Here is a 16,855-nt window from a genome sequence, read left to right on the forward strand (position 1 = left end):
GTGCAGATTTTTGTCCTAATTAAACCAACACGCACGCACATAAACACAGTGCCCCGCTCTGCTGTGTTCAGGCTGGCATGAACAACTGAGGCCGATTCCAGTGAACACACACACACACACACACACTTTCATGACGCCACTGCAGAAGGTCAGTTGGCCTTCAATTCACCAAAAGGTCTCCTTTGTATATTTTTTTTGGGGGGGGGGGGGGGGGTTACTGCTATAACCTCGTAAGATCTTTTCGGTCAACAGTGTAGCATCCAAACTCGTTTTTTTTAATACAGCTCCGTGTTGTCGGGTGGGCAAGAGGGGGGAGATGCCAGGGAAATGACAATCAAGCATATCAATGAGCCCTGAGCAAGGCAGTCAGCCGCCCAAATCTAGGTCAGCGGGAGGCAACTCCGCACTTGTTACAGGAGGAAAATCAAAGGTGGTTTTGGATGACAGGATAAGGAGCGAAATGTTGCGACTGTGCGATATTGAGGATGAATTTCAAAAGTTAAAGCCTGCTTTGGTTGATCAATTATTCATCCATCCATTTTCTATACTGCTTCATTAGGGGCGAGCTGGAGTCGTTCCAGCCTTCCAAAAAAAATCCAACAAAACGTTCGGGAATGTGTTTTTAAAGGAAATAGCGCTATAAGAAAAGAGTATAATTAAACAGTTTGTGCATCATGAGGAAGTCATTGTTAGTCCTGTGGTGTGCAATTTGTGTTAGCACTAAGCTAGCGGAGGCTGCGGTTGTTTTGAAAACACAAGGTGCAATTCTTGACAGTAGACTTCCAGCGGGAGTAGGCCTATAAATAATAACGGTAATAATCATGATAATAATAAAAAATAAATTAAAAAAACTTTTTTTTTTCTCAAGTAATTGTTCAATTGAAGTGAGCTGAGTTCCCATAAAGACCTTATTTCTCAAGTATTAGCTCACAAATCAAAGCAAAAAATATAAACTTGTATATTTAAAAAAAAAAAATACTAAGTAAAGTTTCATTTCATTCATTTTATAAAAATAATTTTGTTTTCCATACGTCCTTTTTTATTTATTTTTTTAATCTCATGGCTGGAGGGGACATTGCAAGACTTTTCCTCAGATGTCCACTAGGGTGAGCCAAATGCCAAATTCTATCATGCAGCACGTAATTGTGTTTTTGTCATCACTCTGCCTAAAAAAATAAAAAATAAATAAATAAACTATTATGTATTGAATTACTTCATTACGTACACCCAATTTTCCATTGCAAAGTTAATAATGATGACTTTTGATGGACTACGTTTAAATTCAAAGACGTTCTGGTGAAGTCTCCTGGTGACTCAATTGACTTCGAATCACACCAGAAAAATAAGAGCTAAAAAACGTGAGAGTTACAAAATATGTTTATTATTCATATAAACAACTATCAAATTCTATGGATTGGGAGACAACATAAAACGCAATATCAAAACACATAAAAAAAAAAAAAGAAAAAAGATTGTATTCTCTCTGTATTAGAGGTGCACATTTTTTTTGCTCCGGTGATTCACCCTTTTACAGTCAAACTGACAATACTGTATATTATTTCTTCACGCACACACAGACACAGTTCCTCATACACACAAAACCGCACAGATGATTCATTGACAGTTTTTGGTGTGACAGTGGAACAGTGGAGTTTAATTTGCTCTGCAGCCAAGCTCGGCTGACTGCATGGGACATTTCGGGGGGTTTGGAACAACAAACAACTAAAGTCATCACGATGGTGCCGTGAGTCATGGATTTTTAATCATTTGGTATTTTTAGCTGGCGTGTGGCGCAACGTGCGCATATGTTGCTTGGCGACCTGTCGCTCACTTTGCACCAGATTCAAACATAAATTCAGTTATGAGGATTGTATTGTAATTAAATTACTTTAATAAACTTTTTTTGGTACACTTAACTATTTTGATGTCATTTATATTGGGGTGTAATTCTACTGTCGACCACTAGATAGCGGCACACTTAGTTTGAGAAGTTGTCAATTTGAAAGAAGAAGAATGAAAGAGTGTTTCGGCAGCTGAATTTTTGCTGAACGTCATCCGCTGTAATCCTGTTTTTTTACGCCGAAAGAAATCGATGGCTGCAGGTTCATTTGGTAAAGTGCATCTTTGGGCATGGTTATTGATATACATTGTGAGATGATATGTTTGTAATTTGGCTGGATTTGGCTATTGCAAATTTAGCACTAGCTAGGATGAGACTCGTACAACAAAACAGGATGGATATAAGATGGGACCAAAGGCTTAAATTAAATAAAAAAAAATCTGGGTACGGCTGTCGTCCAGGGTACGGCGAGGGATTCTGAAGGTTCGATTAGTAATTTGTGGTTAGTCAATCGACCACCGTTTTAGAGTGATTGACGGTACGAGCATGGTCACAGAACCAATTAAACTTGCAAGTCAAGGTACCACTGTACTCTACATCTCCCGGTGCGAGCGCGAGGACTACTCACGAGTCCTTCCCCTCGGAGGAGGTGGTGAGCGAGGAGCGTTTGGCCGTCCCGTAGAGTGCGTAAGGAGGGGTGGAGGAGGAGGGTAAACGCGGCAGAGTGCATGTGGAGGGCGGACCGGGAAGTCTTTCGGAATGGCAGTAGCCTGGCGAGGAGGAGCGCGGTTTGGGACCCCGGGCCAGCGACGACGTGGACGAGCCGGAGAGCGGCGATGTCCTGGGGCCGTAACCCAGGACGCCCGTGCTCATCAGGAACTCCCGGGAGCCGTACGCCGGCGGGGTGGGTCCCCGGGCGCACTGCGCTCGTCCCGGGTCCAGCGGGAGACTCCGCCGGCAGGGGATGTCGTAGACGCAGGCGTCCGGTCCGTACAGGGCTTGGGATCGGGTGTGCAGGCGCAACATCCGCTCCCTGTCCTCCATTTCGCGCCGCTCATGAAGGGACGCCATGAGGGCTTTGGAGAGACCGTCCAAGCGGGACGACGCAGCGGCGGACTTCTGAGGAGTCAAACTCGCATCCCGGAGACTGTCTCGAAGACTTTGGGTCTTCACAGGGAGGCCCGCTGGGCTGAGATCCCTGGACATGAGGCCCTGAAAACCAGGCGATGGCTCCCTTTGGATGAACCCCGGGAAGGAAGGGGAGGGGTCTCGTGACGAGAGACCCTGCAGAGAAGGCGACGGGTCTCTGGGCTGAGGGGACTGTCGGGCGACGCCCACAAAAACAGGGCTGTAAGAGTGAGGGCCAAGCTGCACCGCGCCGACATCCGGACCCAGGCTCATGAAGTAGCCCACCGCGGGCGCCACTCTGTGGGGGCGACACTGAGGGTCCACGGTGGTGATGAGGTTGTCGTAGGAGCTGCTTCCGGCGCCACTGTGGTTGGCCTGGGACTTGGCGCTCATGTGGCGGCCGCCGTGTCTGAGGCTGAGTGAACGCGAGCTGAGCGTCATGGCCCCGGAGAGGGCGGCGGCCTGCAAGGGGGGCAAGGAAGGGGGCAAGGCTCCCCTCAAGGGGCTTCCGTTGGTGTCCAAGCGGAGGTCCGGACCTTTGCTGTCTCCCGGTGGATCTGAGGTCTTCCGTAGCTACACATTAAGGACCAACAATGCTGCTTAGACCGCAAGCCGGGTCAACAAACATGTGCCACCAGAGTTGGAACCGATCCCAGCTGACTTTTCTCTCGTCAAAGTCAGCTGGGATGGGCTCCAGCTCAACGGCGGATAAACGGTATAGAAAGATGGCGAGACGAGCACCTGCTCCGGGGGAATGGGTGACGATCCTCTGGAGATGGCTTCCAGGACTGGTCGCAGCTGAGGCACAGTGGGAATGGAGACTTGGATGATGGATTTGGTGTGGTGGCCCATCTCTGAAGAAGTGAAAAGAAATTGATTTTTTAACTCTACTTTGCCCTGCCTCCCATTTATTGTGCATGCAATCCCACTGTTGACCACTAGATTGCAGCATGCTTTAGTTTGACACTGTAAATTTGAGAGAAGAAGAATGAAAACAGGAAGTATTTCAGGTCAGCCTAGTTTTGGCTGAAGATTACCAAATGTCAAATCCTCTTCAATCCTACTTTTTACACATACAGAAAGCAACAGCTATAGGTCCATTTTCCTTTTTTTTTCTTTTTTTTTTCCTACTCAGGAGAACTCAGTATTGTTCATTCGATTTGACATCATCATTGCTCTCCTTTTTTTAAAAAAACAAATACATTTAAAAAATTTAATAAATGTTTTTTTTTTAAATATATATACATATATATACACATATACACACACATATATATATATATATATTTTTTTTTTGTATGTGGGTGAGTATGTGTATGTGCGTGTGTGTGTGCGTGCGAGCGTGTGTGTATTCATCAGTTCACCTAAAGCCCATTAAAAAAAATCCCATACTAATAATATAATATAATATAATAATAATAATATATAGGTCCATTTTCTAATGTACATCTTTGAGCATAATTATTGATGCATAATGTGAAATATATATATATATTTTTAAAGGGATCAGTACATTACTGTGCTACTTTTGTGTTATCTATTGCTCTTGCTCTCAATATGTTATGTTTTTAAATGCGTTTGCAGTATTTTTAAAAGCTCATTTAAAGACTTTAAAAACACATACCTGGGAAATATTCAAACAAAGTATTTCTATATTGAAGATTTCACTTATTTGTAGGATTAGAGAAGGCCTCGCTGGCTCTGTACCTTCCACGGCAGCTAGGTGGCTTTTCAGCAGTCCGTGTTCTGGTTTGGGTGGCAACGGGGGCGGACTTTCCTGTGGTTCCGGTCCAGCGGCGGCTCTGCTGTGTTTGCCGTTGTCGTTGATTTTGATGGACAGCTGCCTGTCAAGCTCCGGTCTCAGGAAGGGAGGCTGAATGTGGATCACAGACTTCTTACGAGGCCTGGCCGAGTACCTAGTGGGGAGTCACAAAGGGAATTTTAACGGGCGGAAGGGAGGCTTGAGGTGACCATTTTACCTTGAAATTGGATTGCATTTAAAATATGATCAATTTTATTTATTTATTTTTTACAGTATTGCAACACTAAAGTTGATATATGATTAAAATAAAGTCATAACATTATGAGAAAAAAATAAATAATTACAAAAAAAAGTTATTTTAATCAAAGAAGTAATATTACAAAGGGAAAAAAAATAATGATAATAATGTTGTAAATTATTACAAAAGAGTGGTTGAAATATTATGAGACCTACCGCTGAAATTTTACCAGAATAAAATAATGTTACTCCAAAAAATATTCCTTTTTAAAATATTGTTGAAAGATGACACAAAAAAGTAGCACACTTCGGGGAAAACGTTTCATTTCACAATGATAATGTAAATTATTACAAGAGTGTATGTAGGTTAAGTTGAAATTTTACGGTAAGGTAAGGTTCAACAAAAAAAAAAAAAAAATGATGACAATAATGTCAAAGTGCACTTATAAAGTCATAATATTATGAAGAACATCCCAAGTATCCCAAAATCACCTTGGAGAGATTGGACTGCACACCAGGTACTCCAGATTGTTGCAACAACCTCGCGTGAACGGGTTTGCTCCTCCCTGAAACTTCCCGGTCACCTGTCGGAACATCAGAAGCGTAAATAAGCCACTGAACTACAGTGGGCCGCCAACTCCATCCGTGTCATTTCTATATGAAGTGCAGAAATGGAGAAAAATGTCAACTAGTCATACATGTCAACCCATAAGGTTTGTCCGTATTTCTTACGGATTTTTAAGTGTTGCAAAAGCATACGGGCGTATTTGGAAATGAATACGGATTTAACTGTTTTCATGAAAATAATAATATTATTATATATTGCTTACCCTTTTTAAATTTATTTAGTATTTACTGTCGGCTACGTGCTACGCGTGTGCATAAGCTCGATTTAAACAACAACCGGTCACAAAATCTCGTCTATCGCGCGAGACTTCTAACAGTTTCCTGACATGCGCAGTTAAGAAATTTGTGTTAGCGCGAAAATTGCGAGTCGTTCGCAGTGGTTGAGAAAATGGGGGACAGGCCGGCCAAAAAAACAAGATACGCCGGACGTTTTCGTTCGGAATGGACGGATTTATTTAAGGTAATTGGTCCGTCAAAATTTGGAGAAGAGTATGCATCATGTTCGCTTTGTTCACGGGACATTAAGGTTGCGGCATCTGGCATTTACGATGTCAAAGAACATTTGAAATCAAAGTTGCACGAGAGAAATGTGAAGCAACCAAAAAGTCAACCGTCCCTGTGATATTTAGAAATCTGTTTTTTCTTTGTGCAATAAAATGTCATTTGGAACAAGATACTGTCAATGTCTTCATATAAGAAAGAAAGTAAGGTAAGATTAATGTTATTGCATGAAACAGCTTTAGTATTGATAGAACTGACATAAGGATTTTTATGGGAAAATAAGGATTTTATGGGTTTGTAATACAGGTGGGACCAAATTAGGGTTGACATGTATGACTAGTCTAGATCAGAGTTTAGTTCCAACTTTGACCAATAGGGGGCAGTCTATATGTACTATTCGTGATCCAGGCCACATTTATTTTGCCCACTCCTTTACCACTTAAGTACTGACTTGCTCATTGGTGGTGCGACCCCGGGACACCAGGAACAGATGGAAGCCCGTCAGGCCCAAAACAGGGAGGAGAAACAGGCCCGATATGCTGATCACGACCAAACTGTTTGCAACGCTGTTAAGGAAAAGCAGCCTTCCGTGAAGTAACTTGACTTTTCTTCTCCGTGTGCCTGCAGGCAAGGATACGTGACGGTGCAGTGCAGCTTCCACAGCTGGTCCGTGTGGTGCAGAACGAAGACGAGGCCCAAGCTGAACACGCAAAGCATGTGGCCGGTGAGGGACAACAGGAAGAGGAAGAAGTAGCGGTAGTTGCGCCTCCCGATGCAGTTGTTCACCCACGGACAGTGGTGGTCAAAATCCTGCATGGTGACACAAAAAAAAGGGACATATTAGGGAAAGTTGACTTTTGAATGGCTGCTATAAAGTAATGAAGTAGAGTGTCATAATTTTAGTCAAGCAGCAATTTTATCAAAAAAAAAGGGGAAAAGTCACAATTAAATCCATATCTATTTTCTATTCCATTTATCAAGGAGCAAAATGCACTAATCTTACAGCATTATACAGTATATTGAAATTGACACAATCTAGGTAATAAATACACCAGAAAAGTAATCCCAGTTTTACACGATAAAACTTTATTACAAAAAAAAAATATTACACATTTAGATGATTAGTTGTTTTTTTTTAGATGATTAACTCATTCACTGCCATTGACGGTTATAAACGTCAAAAAATAATTTGAACTATTTCTATTAGTTTAACATTTTTTTTCTACTTTTGTTAACAAGCGTATTAAAACCTAGATTTTTTTTAATTGTACATTTAGACCAGATATAAAATTTGTGATTAATCGTGAGTTAATAACTATTGAAGTAAAAAAATAATAATAATAATTAATCGCCTGACGCCCCTAATTTTTTATAATCATCTCGTTAGGTGATTTTTTTTTTTTTTACTGTAATTAATCGCATGACTTCACTAGTTAACTCACAAATTTTACTTATTCATTAGTTACTTACTTATTTATTGATTATATTCTTGTTAAACTAATAGAAATTGTTCAAATGAATTTTTGATGTTTATAGCCGTCAACGGCAGTGAATGAGTTAAAGTCATGATTTTAAAATCGAAGAAAGTTCTAACTTCGTCGATTGATGTCATAATTCTACCTGGGAAAAATTGCAGAATTTTACACAATTAAAATCTTAATTTTACGAGCAAAAAGGTCTTAATTTTACACGATTTAAGTAGTCATTTGTATAAGATTAAACTCGTAATTTACAGTCAAATTTTAAAAGGAAAAAATGTTAAAATTTTACTTGATTAATAATAATTTCCAAGGGGAAAAGCTTTAATTTTACACAATTTTATAAGAAAAACAAATATCTAATTTTATACCATTGAAGTCAAATTTTACAAGGAAATGAAGTCAGAATTTTACATGCTCGAGAAAATAATTTTACAAGGAAAAATGTTCATAATTTTTTAACCAATTTAAATCATAACTGGATTAGGAAAATGCCCAAAATTTAAACGATTTTAGCAACAAAAGTGAGTAATTTCAACCAGACTGTGACAAGTGGATGTACATGAAAACTGTTGGAAATTTGGAGAAAAAAAATAGCTTTGATGTGTCTCCAGATACATATTTTACAGTACATTTTTGGAGGACAACTTTTTTTTTTTTTTTTAATACCACCATCCCAACTCTCTGAGAAATTGAATTTCCAGCAAGGCTCCAAAATACGTGAGCAAAGGATTAACCTGATTAATGACATCTCTCGCTCTCTCTCTCTCTCTCCTTCTCTCTCTCTCGACCCCCCCACGCAACAATAATGAAATATGATGCAAAGCACACACACACAAAAAAAACGTCCGAATGATGGCTTGTACCTTGTAAATTGGGCTGATAATAATATGACAATAAATAAATACAATACTTAATATTAACTTATTCACTGCCATAAATTCATTAAAAAAATTACAAAATAAATAAAAATTAGGGGCGACAAGCAATTATTATTTTTTAATTGTAATTAATCACAATTGAACTAGTTAACTTATGATTAATCACAAATATTATATCAGTTATAAATGAACAATAAAAAAAAAATCTAGGTTTTCATACTCTTGTTAACAAAAATAGAAAGAGTTCAAATGAATTTTTGACGTTTATAGCCGTCAATGGCAGTGAATGAGTTAATACTATAATATAAATAATAATAACTGACTTGACGAACCTCCACGCAGCGATCGCACACGCTGCAGTGCGAGCATCGCGGCGGCCGGTAGAAGTGGCAGGAGGCGCACCACTTCATCCGCACTTGGATGCCCCTCACGTCCACGTTCTTGTAGAGGGGTGCGCGGAACTCGTCGTCCTTGTCCTCGTCCTCGTTGGCTGCCGGTTGACAAAAAAATGATAGCGGGACGGGAGGGGTTCAACGTCCGACGCCACAATTGGGATTTCCATCCGTTTGCTCACTCACCCATCGGGAGAACGCCGGCGTCCATAAACGTCGCCATGGTGAAGTTGGCCAACACGAAAAAGAAAAGGACGGCGCAGCACGGCGGCACGGCAGGGCAGATGGTCACTGCCAGCCACGGGCATCTGCAAAATCGCCGAAAAATATGAAGAATTAAAATTGCCACGAAGAGCTCGAAATTCACCCAAGATGACAGCTTCAAATCAAAATGGCCGACTTTTTCCCCTGCGTCCTGTCATGGTAGACATAGCCACACAATTTTGTGTTGAGCCGGTAAACTGGTGTCGGGAGCTCAGGGCTAATTATTTATCAAAGCAAACATGGTGAAGCAGCACTTGGCTGTTATGCTGCACACAAAATAGAATAATTGCCAACAGAATGAAGTCAAAATCCAGGTCGAAAACTAAAACAAATAGTGAAGAAAAACTCACCCAAAAAAATAATAATAAATAAATAAATAAATAATAAAGGTGAGTTTTGTTTTTGCTACATTTTTCCTGCATCCGGCACACTATCCAGCCACAATAAAAAAAAAAATCCCCACTCAAAAGTGTGCCTCGCGAGCATCCATCCCTGCTCAGGTTGAGGTTAACGCAAATCAGGTCCACAACAAAGACTTTGGGGGGGGGGGGGGGGGGGAGATAATCTTCATCCCGTTTATTCCCACGGCAGCAGCGCCGGATCCCAAAAGTAATTGTTTACAGTGAAAGATAAGCGAGTATTAGTGCGTGTTCATCACTACTCCCACATCAGGAGGATTAGCAAGGGACGGGGGTCCCTCCGGGCTGCGGCGACACAATTATTTTCACTGGAGATTAATCTGTTGATTATATGCTAATTGCTTATTGTGGCGCTTTTAGTTTTAAAAGGGTAGCGGATTAAAAAATAAGGAAAACAACGCAATGATAAATATAATTGCTCAACCAGCGTACTGTATTGCCCGTTGCTTTATTAACGTGGCGTGTACATGAGAGTGCACGGCGCTTTGATGATGTCACCGCCGCGTGAGATTAGACGGCGGATCTGAGTAATCAGGTTACACAGTGGGAGTATGAAAGGACCTCCGGGAATGTTCATAAATGTAGATTGAGATGAATAAAGTGGTCGGAATATTAGAAACGACAAGCACAATAATAAAAGTAAAGTACTGTTAAGTGAGTAGCAGTCCATCGATCATAAATGAGCATGGGTGCTATATGGTGAGGTAAAGCAGTGGGGGAGGGGTCCCCATTGCTGATGCCATGCCAGATGCAAACCCACTAATCCCCCCCCTCCCCACCGGATTATCAACTCTGGATTACAGGCCCTTTCTGACAGACCATTGTGGAAACCTTACAGTGGATCGTCAGCACCGCCGTATATCCTGTGTCATACACTATACCATATATACAGGATACATCATTGCTCATTTATTTTTTGGGAGTGGATTGATGTAATCAATAGAGGCTTCATTACATCATTGAAAAAGATTGATAAAATACAAGGAATGGGGCAAATATATATATATATTTTTTTAAAAACAGCTAAAATGGAAATAATTAAATTCATGACACATTGCAAATAATTAAATTTGGTGCCGATAGATAGATAGATAGATAAATAGATAGATAGATACTGTAGCTAGCTATGTAGCTAGCTAGCCTGCAACTATAGATAGGTAAGTAGGTAGCCTCCTAGCTACATAGTTTGCTAGATACTGTAGTTAGCTAGCTAGCTAACTACAATAGATAGACAGATAGATAGATAGATAGATAGATAGATAGATAGATAGATAGATAGATAGATAGACAGCTAGCTAGCAACCTAGCCTGCTACTGTAGATAGAGATAGAAGATGATACTAGCTAGATAAGAAACAATAGCAAAACAATTGATAGTTGCTGTAAATCAAGACAGAAAGAGGACAAGACTAGATAGAAACACTGCCGTCTCCAGTACTAGATAGCAGAAAAGGGGGCTTGAGTGATCCCAATCGAATGATTTGTATTGCAGCTTGCGCTCGACTGTCACCTAATTGGATCATGTCGCGGCCGTGAGACAAATCATTGGACTGATTTCTTGAGGACCAGATTATAATGAGGACGGACGGAGGGACGGACGCCGCTGGGCCCACCCGGAGACCATCTGCGCCGCAGGGAAGGACACTTGATTACGGCAACAAGACAAGCCCCACCTAATGAAAAGAGCCCGGCCGGCAGAGCTGTATTAAATCACTCGCGCACGGCGTAAGCTGCTCACGCCGCCCTCATCCTCGCAGTGGGTCAGTGGCACAGCAGACAGTCAGTCGAGCTGCAAGTTGGTCAAATAGTGTGACTCTTACATTAATGACATCACTTCCACGTTGGATAGCGCACACGCGCTCATGCACGCAGTCCAGTTAATATTAGCGGCTAATTCAGAGTATATAATAGCATTAGCATTTAGCATATTATCATGCTAAAATCTGTGATTTTTTTTTCTTTTTTACTCCTGACTAAATTGTCCTAGAGTAGGTTAAAAAATAACCACAATTTGAGTTACCGGCCATTACCAAGGTCATTTTGACCCAATTTCTTTTTCTTTTTTTATCCAATATTTCTGGGGTTGTTTTCATTGGGTCAAATTGACGTACCCCAAACTCTCTTCTTTCTAAACGGGCAAAACTAAAGCCGGACATGTCAGGAGAGTCATCTTTCCTATTTCCAATTTATTTTGGGCGCGGTGGGGCTTAACGTAAAAATAAAATAAAAAAAGTTCAAGGACGGTTCGCAGAACAAAAGCAGGAAGAAGACAAGGAAGAGTCAAGAGAGCCAAAAATCAAGTCTGCTCTTCTCATACAAACACATCTGTCCAAACGGGGGGTGGGCTGGTGGTGGAAGGATTTGAGTGCGTGAGTATGTGCAGATTTAACAAAAATCTACAAGCAATTATATCTGCATCCGCACCATGCCAAAGTCAAAGACTCCAGACTCAGTTTTCACAGATGGGGGGGGGTGATCACATGGCATTGACCAAATCCGAATCCTCCTGCATTTTCCCAACCTGCTGTCACATTCCAATGGGAAAAAAAGGCCCGGATATACTGTATATGTATATGAGAAAGTGGGGCAGTTCAAAGGTCACGACAGAGTTGAGCTGGTGAGCTGGGAGAATTCATTCAGTAAGCCAATAGTGGCCACGAGCAGGGTGTTTGTTTCTTTGTGCCGGAAAAAAAAAAAAAAAGGGATATTATGCTGCACTGCTTCCAGTATGTGTTAAGTAGATATTCAAATTTTTTTGTCCAATCAGATTTTAGCCTCCAACTGTTGCCATGTCAATCTAATCTTCCCTCCGCTTCCAGAATCAGTAGTTGTCCCATGTAGCTTAAACTATAAGAGCAATGCCACTGTTTCTTCTCTAACTAAAATTTCAAATTGGTCTCTTGATGACATCATCATTTTTCCATCCTCTGATTGGCTGGTCAGAGCAGAATTTGTAAGAGCCAACTTTGAACAGCAAAACACGTCGGACGAGATGTGCACGTTGAATGTATTTAACAATCAGCACCTCTGGTGATTAGGATTTAATCAGGTAAGTCAAAACTGACGGCTCAGGGACACAATGCACGGCCCAAAACTAATTTACACACACCACAAATTGGACTCTTTCCAACCTCCCGCCACAAATAGGTCAAAACGTGGCTCCAAGGAACGATTACAACCTTTACGCCAACCGTCACAGTTCAAAAGTGTAATTTTTTTTTTTTTAATGTTTAAATGTGTTAAGAGGAGGACTGCGACTGGGAAGGCATCTTATCAGTAAAAGTGTGCTACATAATTGTGAGTCCTCGGGGCAGCCCACTGACAGCCAACCAGGTCAGTGTCATGGAACACGGGCGGCATATGTTCCGATTTGTGTGGGGACACGTGATAATTAAAGGAGGAAATTAAGAACTGAATGCAAAAAAACATACTGTAAATGGATGAATAAATGGGTGGGTGGTGGTTAAATGCAGATAAATGTAAGCTTACTAAAAGATGGCTGTCGGATGTAACTTGGGAGACATCATGTGCTAATATTACAGCCAAGGTGCGAATCAGTCCTTCTCAAATAGGGGGCAAAGAGCAATGCAAGGGGCATGTGACCTCAGGGAACTTTTTGTTGTTTGTTTTTGCCATATTAGAACGTGTAATACCACATCCACAGCAGTAGGTGGCAGTGGTGCTTTCATTGTTTTACAATGCAAAGGTGTACTTAGAAAAAAATTATAGACATATTAAAATAATACTATTTATACTCGTGTGTGTGTGTGTGTGTTGGGGTCAAAAATATTTTCTTATTTCTTTGGGGCTAACAAAAAACAACAACAACCCTGTAGGCTACTACTGGCAATTCTGACTGACAATTCCGAATTTGTCACCAATCAAAATGGCGGTCAAATCGCAGCATTGGACTTTGAATCGTTGTAATTTGATTTGAGGATTATTTTGATTTCAAAATGTAATGACATGTCATTTGACGACACTAAAAATCTGCCCGGTTCGTTAGTATGTTAGCCACAGGCAAAGCAATACAATATGTGGTTTGTCTACACAACATGTAAAAGACGCATTTGCATTGCGTTGCGGAAATGTCAAAAATGCCCGGATGTTCGTAAATTAGGACAGAGAGAAAGGAGGTTTTTACATATTATTACTTTTCAAAAGTACATTTGTATTCATGAGTTTTACAAGTTGTGTATTGCAGTTCATATATAGCCTCCAAAATAAGGTTAAGGTCAATTTCTAGGTAGCCTATCATTTTTAGTTGGCTACTCGGGTAGCCCCCCACCACCCCAATTTAAAAGAAGGGAAAAGTACCACTAAATGTGGAAATGAAATCGCGTCAATTGCACCCCAAGTCAGTCACTCACGTGAAGACGAAGAAGAGTGAGGTGGAGCCCACCAGGAGGCAAGCGGCGGTGCACACCGGTATGAAAGCGGACGCTCGGAGCGAGTCGGCGCCGCTGCCAGCCATCCTGTCCGTGCGGTGTCTCCGGTCCATCCGTCCCCTCACTCAAGTCTCAGACCGGCCGGCGCGCGGAAAAAGTCCCTCGAACAACAACATAAACATGTTCAGACGTGTTCCAGTAGGAACGTTCACAAAAAAAAAAAAGAAACAGGTCGTGAAAAGCGAAGGAGGAAGAGAGAAAGTCGAGTGTGCGCACGCTCGCACTGGAATCATGCCGCCCTGTGAGCGCCTCAAGCCGGTACGCCGCCTCCGGCTCAGCCCGAAGGTGGAGCTTTCCCTCGCGGGTGACGTGAAAGTTTACCACGCAGCCTTTGCAGCCCCCGCGGTGTTATTTTTATTGACTTAAAAAATTAAATAAAAATCACACCGTTTTTACTTTTTAATGACTAAATTAAAAAACTGTTTTTAAAGAGAAAAAGGTCTTCATGGGTCGACATATTTTTTTTTTTAAATTGATGTCGTGACATTAGAACACACACTCAAAAAAATGCTGTGTTTACCTAATCCACTCGTTGGGTAGCTGTCGATTTTGAACAGATTGTTGGGTTACTTTTACCCAAGGTTGGGTTAATTCTTTTTGACCCAGTAGATTGGATTTCAGCAGGCTGAAGATCTGAAGTTCAATTCCTGATCAGGGTCAATAAATGGGAGTCTGTGTCGACCAATGACAGGGATAATTATTTAAAAAAAATTTAATCACAGCTATACTGATAACCCAGTAACATTAATTTCTTGGTAGCTTTGCCTTTAACTCAGTCAATATGGGTAGTTTTTTACCCCTTTTTGGATCAAAATCTTGACCCAATGTGCTGATAAAATAACCAATTTTGGGGTTAGCTAATACACACAATTTGGGTTACTTTTAACCCAGCAATTTTTAAAATGTACACCATTTAACCTGCTGGGTCAAAAATTGGACTGACCCAGGATATTGTTACTGGATTGGTCCAATCTTTGAGCCAAATTGGGTCATTTTTGACCCAGCAGTTTTAAGGGACATAGGCAACTATTCTATTAGGTGAACAATTTGGCTTTAGGTGGTAAATGTTGGTCTGTGCTTCAGTCAAATGTGACCCAATTTCAACATTTACCTCGTTTTAGTAACAGATGACAAAGCGGTGTTTGCAGATGTCATGACAAGGTGAGGCTCCCTCGGGTAAAAGCTACTCTAAGGATGTGTTCGCTACAAGCTGATTGGCACGGAGGCGTCTCCTGCTCCTGCTCGTCTATAAAAGTCCAAAAGTCTGATTCGTCATCAATTCATTCTTCCGAGAAGTTAGTCAGCAGCTGCTTCGCAAGCATGGACACGGAGGAGTTGGTTGAATCCATCATCCGAGCGCTCATGTTCCTGGCGGGGGTCATTGGTAACAACTGGTTGGCCTTCAGCTCCATCCCTTCCAGGAGATCCGGCATCTGCACTAACGACGTGCTCTTCATCAACCTGGCGGTCTCCAACCTCATCACCAACTTCCTGGTGGACCTCCCAGACACCATCGCCGACTTCGCCGGCCGCTGGTTCCTGGGCAAGGCCTTCTGCGGCATCTTCCGCTTCTGCGCCGACCTGTCGGAGACCAGCAGCATCTTAACCACCTTCTTCATTAGCGCCTTCTGGCACCAGAAGCTGGTTGGCTCCCTGAAACGAGGCGGCGCCCCCGTTAAGATGGACAACTTGGGCCTGGTGCTGGGCCTGCTTGCCGGCAGCTGGGCAACAGCTTTGGCCTTCAGCATGCCACACTTCTTCTTCGTGAGCGTGAAGGCGACCAACGAGAGCGAGGAGGACTGCGTGGACATCTTCCCGGACGCCGTCTCCAGACAGACCTACGATGTCTTCTACCTGACGTTGGCCAACGCCCTTCCTCTCGCAGGGATGTTGTTCGCCAGCGGTCAAATCGTGGTGACGTTGCTGAAGAACCAGCAGCGCGTCAAGTGTCGGAACCCCAAACTCGGCAAGGATAAAGTTCTGGAAGGAGCCGTCAGGACAGTTTCCGGGCCGAGCGCCGCCTCACCCAACCACGTCTACACGGGCGTGCCCGCTTCCGGTTCCTGTCCGGATGCCGGCAAACCCTCCGTGGCTCCGTGTAAGGTGCCGTCGGGGATGCCCAACACCAGCTCCCAAGTGCGGGCGGCCAAAAGCGTGGTGGCGGTGGCTAGCGTGTTCCTGGTGTGCTGGCTGACTCATCTGCTGCTGCGCATCACCAACAACTTCCACACCTCCTCGCTGGTGGTGGAGGTGGCCAGCTACATCGCAGCCTCCTACACTTGCATCATACCCTACATCTTCCTGCATGGAGTCAAAAAGCTCACATGCACGTGCAAAAGATAGAAGAAAAAACAAAAAAAAACGTTACAGGGCATCTCAACTGCAACACTGGTTCACAATGTCCTTAGTCTGATTTTCATTTTTAGTCTTTTTATTTTTTACTTATTTTGTATTATCTTTACCAATCAGGCAAAGGAAAATCATAAAAAAAAAAAAAAAAACTATTTTTTTCCCATTTCGTCCCGGACAAGACACATACAGGGATTAAAAATAATAATAATAATAATAATAATAATAAAAATAAGTAGTTCTCTACCATATACCTTTCTGTAGTTAAAACTGCTAATAGGTAAGCAAATCGAGCATTTAACCAGCTCCCTTTAGTGGTATGCTAAAGAATCACTGAATTAAATGTCATCTATTCCAGTACATTTATAAATAAGCACGTGGATTTAACTTTTAAGTACAATACATTTGGATTTAAACTTTCACATTTGTTTTCAAACATTCACTTAGGAAGAAATTATTTACATTAAGCACATGCTATATCTACATATTTTACACTGAATATTGCTTCTGCAAATTTGGGATGGCTGGAT

General features: G+C 41.9%; 2 protein-coding genes across 3 annotated transcripts; one reads left to right on the plus strand and one right to left on the minus strand.

Annotated features, from left to right (window-relative positions):
- Nucleotides 1-2,272: 2,272 nt before the first annotated feature.
- On the minus strand, nt 2,273-16,855 carry zdhhc8a (zDHHC palmitoyltransferase 8a). 2 transcript variants are annotated; one of them, XM_077586252.1, is made up of 10 exons: nt 15,088-16,855; nt 13,899-14,077; nt 9,033-9,154; nt 8,787-8,944; nt 6,733-6,905; nt 6,547-6,649; nt 5,460-5,551; nt 4,676-4,884; nt 3,710-3,822; nt 2,273-3,541 (listed from the first exon to the last, which is right to left on the minus strand). In XM_077586252.1, the coding sequence occupies exons 2-10, from the start codon at nt 14,027-14,029 to the stop codon at nt 2,465-2,467; spliced, it is 2,178 nt and encodes a 725-aa protein (XP_077442378.1). In that variant the 5' UTR covers nt 14,030-14,077; nt 15,088-16,855; the 3' UTR covers nt 2,273-2,464. The 2 variants fall into 2 exon arrangements, with proteins under 2 accessions (XP_077442378.1, XP_077442379.1); XM_077586253.1 differs by lacking the exon at nt 13,899-14,077.
- On the plus strand, nt 15,297-16,319 carry ora5 (olfactory receptor class A related 5). The gene has a single exon (XM_077542760.1). It carries the CDS (start codon nt 15,297-15,299, stop codon nt 16,317-16,319), a length of 1,023 nt encoding a protein of 340 aa, XP_077398886.1.

Source organism: Vanacampus margaritifer, chromosome 14, assembly GCF_051991255.1.
Source record: "Vanacampus margaritifer isolate UIUO_Vmar chromosome 14, RoL_Vmar_1.0, whole genome shotgun sequence".
NCBI lineage: Eukaryota > Metazoa > Chordata > Actinopteri > Syngnathiformes > Syngnathidae > Vanacampus > Vanacampus margaritifer.

Bases quoted from the DNA above. Each gene is read 5' to 3' on its own strand.
- zdhhc8a (XM_077586252.1), bottom strand. From the start codon at position 14,029: ATGGACCGGAGACACCGCACGGACAGGATGGCTGGCAGCGGCGCCGAC. The intron at 6,650-6,732 runs GTATCCTTGCCT...CGTTGCAAACAG, and splicing joins AAGCTGCACTGCACCGTCAC to TTTGGTCGTGATCAGCATAT. The intron at 3,823-4,675 runs GTACAGAGCCAG...TCACTTCTTCAG, and splicing joins CCACCTAGCTGCCGTGGAAG to AGATGGGCCACCACACCAAA.
- ora5 (XM_077542760.1), top strand. From the start codon at position 15,297: ATGGACACGGAGGAGTTGGTTGAATCCATCATCCGAGCGCTCATGTTC.